The following is a 13,085-nucleotide window of genomic DNA, read 5'->3' as shown; positions in this document are numbered from 1 at the left end:
CCTCAGTCAGTGAGGACAAGTCCTTTTATATATATAGATAACCACATAAATCCCGGCGCGTTAGCTTAGTTATTTTGTAAAATTATATGATTAGAAAATCATTTTTTTTCCGCAGGCAATTTTTTTGCATGTTGAGTGGAGCCATGCTTTGCTTTGACATCAGAGTGAAAAAATGTAAATATTTAATTTCCTCAAGTAGGTTCCCTCCTGTCGCGCCCGTTGCATTATTAATGAATAACATGCTCCGAAAATAAAATGCTCATTTCAGTACATTTATTTCAAAGGTTAAATAAGTGTCAATCTGTGAATAATCGATTTGAAAAAAATAGTCCACTTGGTTCAACTCGTGGCGAATATTAACGCCTTGGTTTGTCTTGTTATCAGAACGAGAAAATGAAAAATATTTCATTCCTCTGAGTGGGAATCGAACCCATGACCGTATAAAATAAATAAATATTAAAAATTGAAGATATAAAAAATAAATAACATATTATATTGCTCAAAGAATCTTTATTTACAAAATAAAATGCTTTATAATACTTTATATAACACCTTAACATTAATTATTCTAATTATCTATTTTTCTTAGAAGTGGAATATTTTTGTACTATATGAACACTTGTGGTAACTTACATTGTGCATATTTTTTATGTAATTCTTACTAATGAATGCAATTACACTATTTATTGATACAAATTATTAATTGAACTAAAATTAAAGTTATAGATAATATAATAATATCTATATCATTTAATGAGCACCAAAAATATTGTTTGTCAGCGTTACTTAATATTGGCAGTAAGTAAGTATATAAATATATCTAAGTGTTTTCTGGCAGTTAAGACTTTTTTTATAAAACTAACAAGAAGCTATCTTTCTGTAGTTTTATTTCGTTAAAATAAATATCGATCAAGCTCGAGGTGGAAGGTATTCTCTATTCGGTTGTTGGTAGTTTCCATCGCTAGGTCTTGTAGTCCCCGTTGGGAAACTAGGTCCAGAAGGTCTGCCTGAAGGATATCCTTGATTGCTCCCTGGTCTGGAACCCGGGTAACTTGTCGTTCCTTGTGATCCTGGGTATCCTCCTGGCGAACTTGGTCCTGAATTTTGACTGCCTGGATATCCTTGAGTTTGTTCACCAGGGTATCCAGGTTGTTGCGAATAGCTTGGACCTTGCGGTGCTGGGCTGCTAGGGTAACTGGTTGAAGGTCTTTGTGGCCCTGTGCTTCCAGGATATGCAGGAGAGGTGCCTTGAGGCCTTGAACTTCCTGGATAGCCAGTGGAAGTTCCTTGACTTCCAGGATATGTATTTACTGGACCTTGTGGTCCGGAGCTACCTGGATATCCAGTAGATGGTCCTTGGCTACCTGGGTAGCTAGTAGATGGTCGTTGTGGTCCAGCGTTGCCAGGATAACTACCTGAAGGTCTGTAAGGTCTGTTATCACCCGGGTAGCCACTAGATGGTCCCGTGCTCCCAGGGTAACCTACTGATGGCCCTTGAGGTCCAGAAGTACCTGGATAATTAGATGATGGTCCTTGAGGAATTCCGCCATGTTCAGAGTATTGGGATCCACTTATAGAATAGTCATACAAATTTGCATTTAACCCATAGTAACTGGGTGCAGAGTTACAGTCAAATTGGTTCCACCAAACGCATACGAAAAACTCTTGTGAGAAAATGGTGCCATTAGGACATAAAAAATCGTAAGTCATATTATTTGCGCAAACATGGAAAACTTGACAACGTGTTTCAACATCAGCATAATATCCAGGATAAGCTTGAGCGGCACAGCTAAAAGATGTTTGAGGAACTTCTGAAAGTACAGGGTAATCTATATCAGGTTCACCAGGAATAGCAGAGTAATCACCACCTTCATATGCACCGTTATCAAAACCAGATCCTCCTTGAGAGCCAGGGCTATAATTAGGCCCATTTTGAGAGCCTGGCCTGAATCCAGTTCCACCAGATCCTCCTTGAGAGCCAGGGCTATAATCAGGCCCATTTTGAGAGCCTGGTCTGAATCCAGTTCCACCAGATCCGGGTCTGTAAGTGTTTGTATTTGGTCCAAAACCAGGGCCCCCTGGGGTGCTGCCTTGGTAATCTGGCCTGTTGGACTGTCCTGGATAATTATTATAGTCTTGGTTATTATTGGGATAATTTGAAGGTCCCGATGGGTACCTTGGCGTTGTTCCTGAACCGGTATAGCCATCACCCTGTGGACCACTTGGATAAGGCGAGGGAGTTGGTGAGCCGGGATATCCATTTGTAGGACCTGGTTGGTAGTCTGGCGTAGATGTTGAAGGGCCAAACGGTCTTCCAGGTTTGTTATACTCGTATCCACTTTGGGCCACTGCCACTGCCAATAACACTGTAATTACAACAAAAGCATTATTTTTAAGGAAACAATTATCATAATAAATTTAAATGTCATCCTGTATTTTAACTGAAGATATCTCATCAGAAAAATAACAATTACAATGAGAAGAAGGTAGTTTTATCCAAGGTTAAACTTAAGGTCAGTTGCGAAGCTATTTAGAAAAATGCTTAAACAAATTGCGACATGAGACAAATCAGCTTAGTATTTATTAACGTTTTTATCTAATTTCCTCCCCTTGGCACAATAGGCGCAGATGACATCGCGTGGGACCGGCCAGCTTCGACGCTTGCGCAAGCCACGCGTAATGGGAAAATTGTCGTAATCGTAATGAACGTCTTTCCGAAACCACCCAGTGTTTTCATACTTATAATAATACGCACATGGCAGGGTTGGCAAAGAAAACCTACCCTAGTGTTAAAACACACCGTTTCCATTATGACACTATTGTTCTCCACTTTCCGCTGAATTCTGGAGGCATTGAGGTTGTGGTAAGTGAGGATTAACTAAAAACTAAAGTTATATGTATGTCGTTATTATTTGTAATTGACGCAGAGGCACAAGCGTGTGAAATACGATAGTTTGTGGGTTCGATTCCCACTCGAGGAAATGATAAATTTAATATTTTCATATCTATGCTCTGGTGTCGAGGCAAAAGCGCGGCGCCACGAGTCCCGCCACTCAACACGCAATGTCTCCAGAATTCGACGAAAAATAGAGTACGGAGTGTTTTAACACTAGGTCCCCTCTGCCTATCCTGCTGTGGGCGAAGCTAAAAATAAACCTGTACTACCTATACGTACTTCGGTAGGTTTTAATACTTAGCAACATAGCAAAATAGGAAACTCTTAATCATTTCTCACGTGGAGCCTCGTGCCGCGAGCTCACGATACAAAACAATACAATACACTAGGAAATTGAGAAAATAGATTGACTGGTACATGGCTAGTGACGTAGAAAATTATTCGTCTCTTACAACTAAGTAAGTAAGCTGCTATGTAAATAAGCATGTACCAAGGAAAGTAAATATTTATAAAGATAGGATACAGGACGAAAGACAAGCTGCATGCAGGTAATAATATAGGAGACTAATTCTTTTTATTCCGTGCAGCTTGGTCGAAAATTGTACTATTTTTGAGATATTAAACAAAAATATCTAAATCAGTACCTCGTGGGCGCAGTAAAAATGTATATCTAGGGTATGGTTATAAACCATTGTTTTCTATAACCATAGATTGGTAATTAATGTTGGACATATATATTCGTGTAAACGGCAGTATTTTAATTTTTGTTAAAAAAATACTGGGGCATTAAACTATTCTGGGGTGGGCACGGACCACCCGACCCCCCCTATCCCTACGCCCATGCAGATAACACTTTATTATAGTAAAACAAAAAAACCATACGTGCTTAGATGACGCAGACTTATAATAACGATAAAATTTTGTACTTTATATGTATATATAAATATTAAACATTAAATATGTATATATAATTGCAATGAATAGAGTAATATATGCATATATAATGTCGTTTATTCGTCGTCATATTTATTTATTTAATATTCTCTAGGAATATTGCACATTTTGATAGTCTTAATCACCTGTGTTTTGATTGAATATCCTCAGTTTCTATCGAACATGTAATTATTTCGACAAATCAAGATTGAATTTCGAAGGTTCATCGAAAATTACGCTTTGACCCTAAAAGTTATATAGTATGATTTATTACTTAAATTGTAAGTTAATATTAGCTTTTCAGTGGAGAATCATATTTTTTTTAAGACACGTGACAGAATATTAATAAAACAACGATTTCTTCTTCTTTATAAGTATTTAAAATTCAAATTTTATTTATTTTCTTTTATTTCCTTTAAATGAAAATATGAAAAACAGAACTTGAAAAATTTGTCGAAATATTATTCGAATTTTTTAAAATAAATTTCGTGTCTCTTGAATTGTGAATTTGAATAGCTTCTTTTAAAAATATAGAAAAAAAATCCTGTCAATCATATTTCTCAAGAAGATGAAAGTTGAGTCTGTGTTGAGGTTAATGATTTACCTACATCGAGACAAATATCATATTTGAAATTTCAAAGTCCGTTTTTAATTGTTATCGTATAGCAATAAATAAAAGTAATCAATTAACTTAAATTACCTAGAGTGAATAATTTGACAACTTTTAGATTGAAAAAAGTTATTTATGAAAATTTATGAAAATAATTCCAGTATCAGGAAGATTTATTTATTACGTTTTACATAGTTTAATCTAAATAATAAAATTTGTATTTATGTATTTTTATTTTATACCTCAAAATGGTGGAAGAAGCAATTATATATTGGGTCTTAGCCTTGGAATAAGTGACAATTATTACTAATATTTTTACCTATTCTATTCTCATTAAGACACTTCCGAATGTGAGAACCCACAATCCGTCGTATTTAGAGTGATGTCGAGAATTTATATAATATATTGGTATTTCATATATTCGCAACCAGGCAAAAGCCATTCATTAGTCAAGTACGCGTATTATTTGAGTTCGAACTATGAAAAAGAGTGAATGCCGTTGCCACTTAAGTAGGCGACGTTTGTTTGTATAAGCTTTAAGTACTTATTTTGCGCTAATGCTGTACACAAAAGGCTATGCCTTCATGTTTAAATTTTGTACTAAAAGTTCTAATCTATATATATAAAAGGACTTGTCCTCACTGACTGAGGTAAGACGCACGCACAGCCGTAACCGCTGATGGTAGAAACATGGAATTTGGACAAAAGTTTACTTTCGTAATCTGGACATCCACTAAGAAGGGATTTTGAAAAATTTTAACCCTAAAGGGGTGAAATAGGGGTTCAAAGTTTGTATGGAAAAAAATTTAAATCGGCACCGATTATTACAAAATTTGAAATTTAGATTTTTAAAAGTATTTAATTGAACACGTGTTTCATCGTTTTCTAGAATTCTCCCCCTAAGGGTGCAAATAAGGGGTTGAAAATTTGTATAGGTTTTTTTTAAATTTTTTTAAATTCACCAATTTTTATAAAATTTGAAATTTAGACTCTTAAATGTATATAATTAAACACATGTTTCATGGTTTTCTAGAATTCACCCCCTAAGGGTGCAAATAAGGGGTTGAAAGTTTGTATGGGAAAATTCTTAAATCGCCACTGATTTTTATAAAATTTGATATTTACTCTTAAAAATATTTCATTGAACATATGTTTCATGGGTTATTACAATTCACCCTTAAATACGCAAGCGAAGCTGCGCGCGTCCGCTAGTCTATTATATTTTCCAATATTTCTACATACTAAATATTATCCATTTTTTCAGTTTTTTTTGTCTTTATTAATATACTCTTCTCATTCATTGCTAAATTTCAAAATCGTAGGTTAATAGAAAATACCCTATAGAGTATAAGTTTTGATTACGCGGCATTTTTTCACAGAATGCAGTAAAAATAACGCATAAACGCTCGTATCTTTCGATTTCTTTTTAATTTATAAGCTATTTTTTTTCTGTACGCTGAAAGACAATAAGCGTGAATGTTTGATATGAATTTCAGCTTAATATCTCAACATCTCTTGGCAGTTGTACAAACAGACAAAATGTGAACCTATAAGGTTCCCTATTTGAGGTACGGAACCATAATAAATTAAACATCTTGTAATAAATAAGTTATCATCTGGTTTTACTAATAACAATATATCTATAACTATACCTACTAATATTAAATTACAAACTTTTCATTGCTAAATTTTAATGAGCGCTATTTCCTTTATACTACGATAGGCTCTGAGAGTTATTCAATCGTTTAAACAGTTAAGATGACACGATAACTGCATACAAAAGTTTAACGCACACACTTTTGCCTAATTTATATACCTAGATGTAATCAAAATGAATTTAGTGAAATTAGTTCATGGTTACAGCTAAATGGTACTATGCGTTTGAAGATCGCTGTGAGATATGTTAATTTTAATGTATAGTTTATGGAATTAAGCATTTTTTTATCTGTACGCATTTCCTGTATATTGCGAAATAAGCGGTGCCTCTATGTATCTTAAAGGCACTCAATTCTCTAGTTTTCGCTAATTTACTTACTTAATAAACATTTCGCATCCTAACATCTAATAGGACATCTAGGACCGTCGATGGTAAACGTGCGTACGATTGTTGTCAGTTCGATTTCTATTTGAGGAGATCAATTATTTAATAATTTCATTTCTTCGCTCTGGTAACAACCGGTGAACACACTATGCCTCAAGAATTTAGCGATAAAAGTGGGTATCGAAAGTGTCTTAATAGAGAACGAAGTGTTTTAACACTCTTCCATAGTTCCCACCGTTATATACAGAAAACAATGAACATTCGTGCAGAGTAGAGCCACCCAGAAACCTATTTTAGGAAGATCCAGAAACAAGATATAATATTTTTCTTAACAATTATCTTATACTCTATTCAACTCAATATTTTTCATCCATCATTTACTATTAATAAAATAATTCATTCATGATTTATTATTAAAGATTATTTTATGCGAATTTTAAGGTTGCTTATGGTATCAAGTTATAGAATATTTGAGATCTTGTGTTTTTAGAAAAAAAAAACATATACGAACTTATTACTGAAATTACATGCTTATACAATTGATTGACATTTAATTTTATTATTTAGTGCAAATATATTACTTACAGCAAAACGTTGACAAACGCAGCATGGTGTTGGTGCGTCTCAGTTAACTTAAACTAAATCTGAAAAATAAATCAAGAATTTTACTTGTATATTCTTCAATAACCAAATATTTTGCATTAACATGATAAATTGCATTGAAAAAATATTTAATGAAATTAAATGAAAAAAAACTTAGAATGTAATATTTATAGTAAAAATACCTATATGAAATAATAAACGATTACTTCTACTTATGACGTGTATTCAAGTATTGGTCGTTGAGCTTTAATATTTTTTTTTTTCAGTTTTACTTTGTAGGTATTCCACCTTACATTTTTTTATACTTAATGATAGTTTAGTTTAAAATATAATTTTATAGAATTATTTAAGAAAGTTTAAATTTAAATATACATTAATGTTATTGAATATATAGACATAGATAACTATTGAATTGTTTTAAATTATGAAAAGAATATTTTATGAACAGTTCATAAAACATTGGAAATTAACTTTGAACTTTTTGACTAATTAGAAATTATAAGTTTACAGATTGTATTTTTTAATAGTGATTTAGTTATTCATGAAGAAGTAAAGACAGAGGCAACACACGGTGGAGAAATAACGAAACAAACAAAGGACGACAACAATATGTTCAATGATACTAATTATCGCGAATATACAAAGCACAATAGACATGTTTTTTACCGATTCACTGGAACCACTAATTTTTATTGGGAAAAGTAGCTTGTGTACTTTTAGGCTTAAAATTGTTTGTTTTCTTCTTAGTTTTATAATCTATATTTGTGTTATTTATATAAAATATTGTTATATTCATACAAGTATAAGTAAAAAATATTTTACGACATGGACGATCTATTGACAAAAAAATAAATATATTATTATAATTATATTTATAAGAAACTCGATTTTTCTGTGTGAATTTTATAATATAAAAATGAAAATTTTTTGCTTTCTGCATTTATAAACTAGATTAATTTTTGGGTACACACTACTCGTGTGTATTACAAAAATTATTTAATTTATATTGTTGTTATTGTATCTCTATTCTAAATTATAGAAAATTAATTTCAAAAGTTGACTTTAATTTTTTTTTTGTAAATATCAAAATCCGTTGCAAGTTTGAGACAAGCAAGCAAAGAGTTACAGAACTAAAGAACTAGAGAATAAAGAACTAAATGGCTTATACTAATCAAAGTCCAAAACAATTCGAGCACCATATTCACGCAACACTTATTTGAATTTTATCGGTTCGGTTCGGTTCTTTATTTATTATGAATTTTATCTAAAATAATTTAGAAATATTTTTGAAATGCACTCTTTACGTCACTGTCAAAACATGTCAGTGACATTTAGTTAAATTTGAATTTCGAAACACTTGTAACTCACCGGTACGTACGGAGAGCGTGCGCGTGCGCAACTTGCTCTAAGGTACCATTACCAGAGCTTATATCTAGTCTTCTAAGCACCACCACCACCACCACCACCTAAGGGATGGATGACACTCAAATGTAAGCGACTTTGTAAAATAACTGGGTCATGTCTTAAGTATGTACGAGTACCTGGTAGTTTATACCACATACAGCTATTAAGATAAGTAGAGGTTTTCCTTTGAATTCATTATAGCTTGACTATATTGAAAATGACAAATGATTTTAACTTCGGTATTATGCGTGTGAAGATTTGGAATATCATTTATTTTTTTAATATTTTATAGTGTTAGATAAAAAATATATATCTATTCATAAATAATATATTAAAAAAACTGTTTTTTTTAAAAAAAAGAATTGCCTCAGAAATAATTAAAAGGAGGTATAATATTAAAAGCTTTTGTAGATAATAATGATTAAAGATGAGCTATCTTAATCAATAGCTTTCACGATTTCATAAAAAAAAATTGAGATAAAAAAATATTGGTTGTATAATCTGAATCACGATTTAAAAATAGCGATCACTTTCAACTTTTAAGTAATAAATAAACTAATTACTTTTAAACTTCAGATTTTTGTTATTTAAATAATATTATGCATTGACACCAGGGCGAAGAAATGGAAATATAAATTTAAATATTTAATTTCCTTGAGTGGGGATCGAACCCAAAACCAGTAGCATTTGATTTTATATATTTGTTTTCACAAATGAAAGAAGGAAAAAGATTTATGTAAAAAAGACGCAAAGAGGCCCTAGAGTTAAAACACTGGACCCTCTTCTTTACGAAACCCAACACCGACTTTGTTTTAACAGTCCAAAATATATTAATAATTTAAATATAACCATTTCCTTAAAACGGAATCGATCAAAAAATATTGTTTTTATTAGTAAAAATGATTTCGCCTCATGTCTACACCTAAAATAGATAAATCTAAATCTATCACAGATTTTACGAGACGATAGCGATTAGACAGACATTCATCTTTTCACAGACAATCAGCTGAAGAATAGTTGATTGAAGTTTCTCTCTTAATTATCAGATGAGATCAATTTGATAATATTCTATAAATCGTAATAGCTAGCTAGGTACTTCGTTATAAAAGATGATGTTTTAAAATCTAAAATATCTAGAAATGTTACGAAAATTGGTATAGGTAATGTAAGGTAGGTTTATTGCGTGTAGTTTTACTTTTTTGTATGTAAAAATAATCAAATCTGATAAAATTATGTATTTCAAAGTTTCATTTTTATGTCATTTTTTAAATCTTTTACACTTACCAAGATTTGTTTTATACATAAAGTTATTTTTAGTTTTAAGTAGGTTTTCACGCCTGTCGTAGTGCAGAGGCACCAGCGCGCGACTGTAAGCGCTACAGGTTGTGAGTTCGATTCCCACTCGAGGGAATATTTCTTTAAATATTTTCATTCTCGCTTTGGGAGTGACGCAAACGCGGCGTTGAGTTTCGCCACTAAATGCGCAATGCCTCTAGAATTCGGAGTAAAGTGGGAACCTGCTTACCAAGCTGAGCTGGATAAATCATCCCATCTTTTGTAACTACAATTTATCTATGGCTCACATAGAAATTAATTGCTAAAAATAGTTTCGCCATAGAGACAATTGAGCTAATTTAATTTTATTTATTTTAATATAATGATGTTCGTGTGCACACGAACTGCAACCCATGCAGATACTTAGTTGATTTCAAAATACATTTAAATCATGATACATTATATTTGCATCCGGCGTACATTCTTTTTAATAGTATTTTTATTTTAAGTGGGGAACGGAATGTTTTAACACTAGGTTCCCTCTACTTACCCTGCTGTGTGCGGGATACAGCGTGAAGATGTTTTTTTTAAATAAAAAGTTTTATTTTTTTTGTAGTTCATCGATTTTTAAGAAAAACTTAGATTTTTTGCATGGTTGCTTTTCACCTATATTCGATGGTGGACAGGGAGAATATATGTATTAACAGAATATAAAAGTCACTTTACCTTTTAGCATAAAATACAAATGTGTGCCAGGTATTTAGTAGAAGCTTAACATAAATATTTCCCCCAGGATATTAGAACCTGTGAGCCAGTATTGTATGACTTACTCGCTTCACTTCACACTTTAGGCAGAAGAATATAATAAAAAATATATTATTTATTTGTATGCACAAATCTTTATCTTAAATGAACATATCTATTTCATAAGAAGAAACAATCAATAAAACGTATAGCTCAATAAAGAATTATTGAATATTGTGACAACATTATTAAAAACACAACATAAATTGTAAAATAAATTATAATGGAACAAAAAATAAATTATTCTTTCAAGGTCAAAGGCTATTACTCGATTATTGATTAGGGAGCCCTAACGAAGCCCTAGTCCTAATGACCTAGGTCATATTGTGATCTCATCGCAGTCTAGTATTTGATTTATTACTAGACAATAAAAGCCTTCTTCATTTTAAAGCTTAGGAGTTCTATAATTTTCGAAAATGTAAGTTGTCATTGTTTAGAATGAGTGATGAGGGGATCTCTGAATATCAAGTAGCATAACTATTCAGTGCTAATAAATTTATTTGATGTCATCATCTTCTGTTTTGGATGAGTCAGAGTAAATGTGAGCTTAATTGAAATCATTTTTGTACAGCTTATATCCCGAATACAGCAGGGTAGGCAGAGGGAACCTAGTGTTTAGACACTCCATTCTTCACCTTCCAATGAATTTTGGAGGTTTTTCCTTGGTACTAGAGCGCAGAAATACAAATATTAATAAATAATAATTAATTTCCCCAAATGAGAATTGAACACACAACCGTCATGTGTAACTGTAACATCATTGTGCCCCTAAGCCGCGACGGCCTCTAGTAGCTATAAAATATACCTTAAATATACCTTGGAAAACACACCAGTTCATTCTTTGAAGATTTTTCTATTGAGATCAAATCCAGACTCGTGCAAATTTTTAAGCAAAACTGACAAGAAATAGGTTACAAAATCATTGGAAGATTTTCTTTCATAAATTGATATATTAAGTTACATTTAAAGTTAATAAAAGCGTGCCGACTAGTAGATACAATATCTTTGTGTATAATGTGTTACAGTAAATTTAAATATATATTTAAATTTCACTAAAATAACCTTTTGATATTATTATTTAAGTAAATTTTTAATTTTCAGGTTATTTAGTAAGTAACTAGTAGCCGTATATTTTTCACTAATGGAACCCTACGCTGTGAACCTGTCAGCCAGTTAAAACTAATTAACATATTATATTACGCATTTATTTTATTTTTTTAGCTACAACACATGGCAGAATAGACAGAGGGTACCTAGTGTTAGGACACTCTGTTTCCTTGAAACTGTATCCCATTTCGCTAATCGGAAATCGAATCTACAACCCTTATTTACAATCGCACGCTTGCACCTCTCCGCCACGACTGGCCTCAAATCACAATTATCAAAACAATATTATAAAATAAATAATTATTGAGATATACTCAATTCAATAAAACAAATAGTAACTATGTGGTCTTTTGACATTTTAAAATAGATACGAGTAAATACTTCCTTTTTTGTCAACTATTAAAACAAAACAAACAGAACGGAGCAGCAGGAGTCGCATTAACTTACATAACTTACTAGTTCCCAGTCGTGAATTACAAAACTCTAAATATTATTTATAAGGACCAACATGACTGATGCTCTAGGTGAACGTGTATTTTATTTCTTTAATATGGTTCCATCAAGGGTCACCATAAAGTCTAAATATTTTAAATTTTAAATGTCTCCAGAATTTGGTGGAAAGTGAGGAACGGAGTGCCTTAATACTAGGTTCCCTCTGCCTACCCTACTTTGTGCGGGTTACAACATAAAAAAGATTTTTTTTATGAATAAATTAAGCTTCACGCTCAATACCGCATACAGCAGGGTAAGCAGAGGGAGCCTAGTGTTAAAACACTCTGTTACCAATTGTACGTCGAATTCTGAAGGCATTGCTTGTTGTAAAAGATAAAACGATTATAACTTGTCAATTTATTACAATATCATTTATGTAGATACGTCTATAGAGAAAATGGAAAATACTAGCATAATACAATACATTGAATATGAATTTCTAAAGATCATCATTCATCATATTATTCATACAAATTCTTCGCATTTATCTGTCACAGATGTAATATAGTTTATTGAAAGATAACACAAGAAAATTAATATATAGTATATGAAGTTAATTATATTTAAAACTGACAAGTTACAAGCTTACATGTAAAAGTTTCCCTTTCAATTTTCGTCACTGAATTTTTTTTATTTTTTTTTTCGGAATCACACTGTATCCCGAGTATAGCAGGGGAGGTAGAAGAAACCTAATGTAGAGACACTCCGTTCAACACTTTCCAAATAATTCTCAAGGCATTCCGTTTTGCCTAGTTGCCAGAACGAAGAAAATGAAAAAAAATCATTGATTTCTCAAATTCAAATTCAAATTCAAAATATTCTTTATTCAAATAGGCAATTATTATAAGCACTTTTGAAACATCGAATGATCATATGAACAAAAAGCTACCACCGGTTCGGAAGGCAGTTCTGCTGAGAAG

The 13,085-nt window shown here is 32.0% G+C and overlaps 1 protein-coding gene across 1 annotated transcript; it reads right to left on the bottom strand.

The window, feature by feature from the left end:
• Positions 1 to 605: 605 nt before the first annotated feature.
• LOC146536372 (uncharacterized) lies at positions 606 to 8,506 on the bottom strand. Its single transcript, XM_085190469.1, has 3 exons — positions 8,452 to 8,506; positions 7,066 to 7,124; positions 606 to 2,366 (listed from the first exon to the last, which is right to left on the bottom strand). The coding sequence occupies exons 2-3, from the start codon at positions 7,088 to 7,090 to the stop codon at positions 910 to 912; spliced, it is 1,482 nt and encodes a 493-aa protein (XP_085046595.1). The 5' UTR covers positions 7,091 to 7,124; positions 8,452 to 8,506; the 3' UTR covers positions 606 to 909.
• Positions 8,507 to 13,085: the final 4,579 nt, after the last annotated feature.

This window comes from Heliconius melpomene, chromosome 9 (assembly GCF_056956725.1).
Source record: "Heliconius melpomene rosina isolate 202511_hmr_F chromosome 9, ASM5695672v1, whole genome shotgun sequence".
Lineage (NCBI taxonomy): Eukaryota > Metazoa > Arthropoda > Insecta > Lepidoptera > Nymphalidae > Heliconius > Heliconius melpomene.
This window is presented reverse-complemented; position numbering and strand designations above follow the sequence as displayed.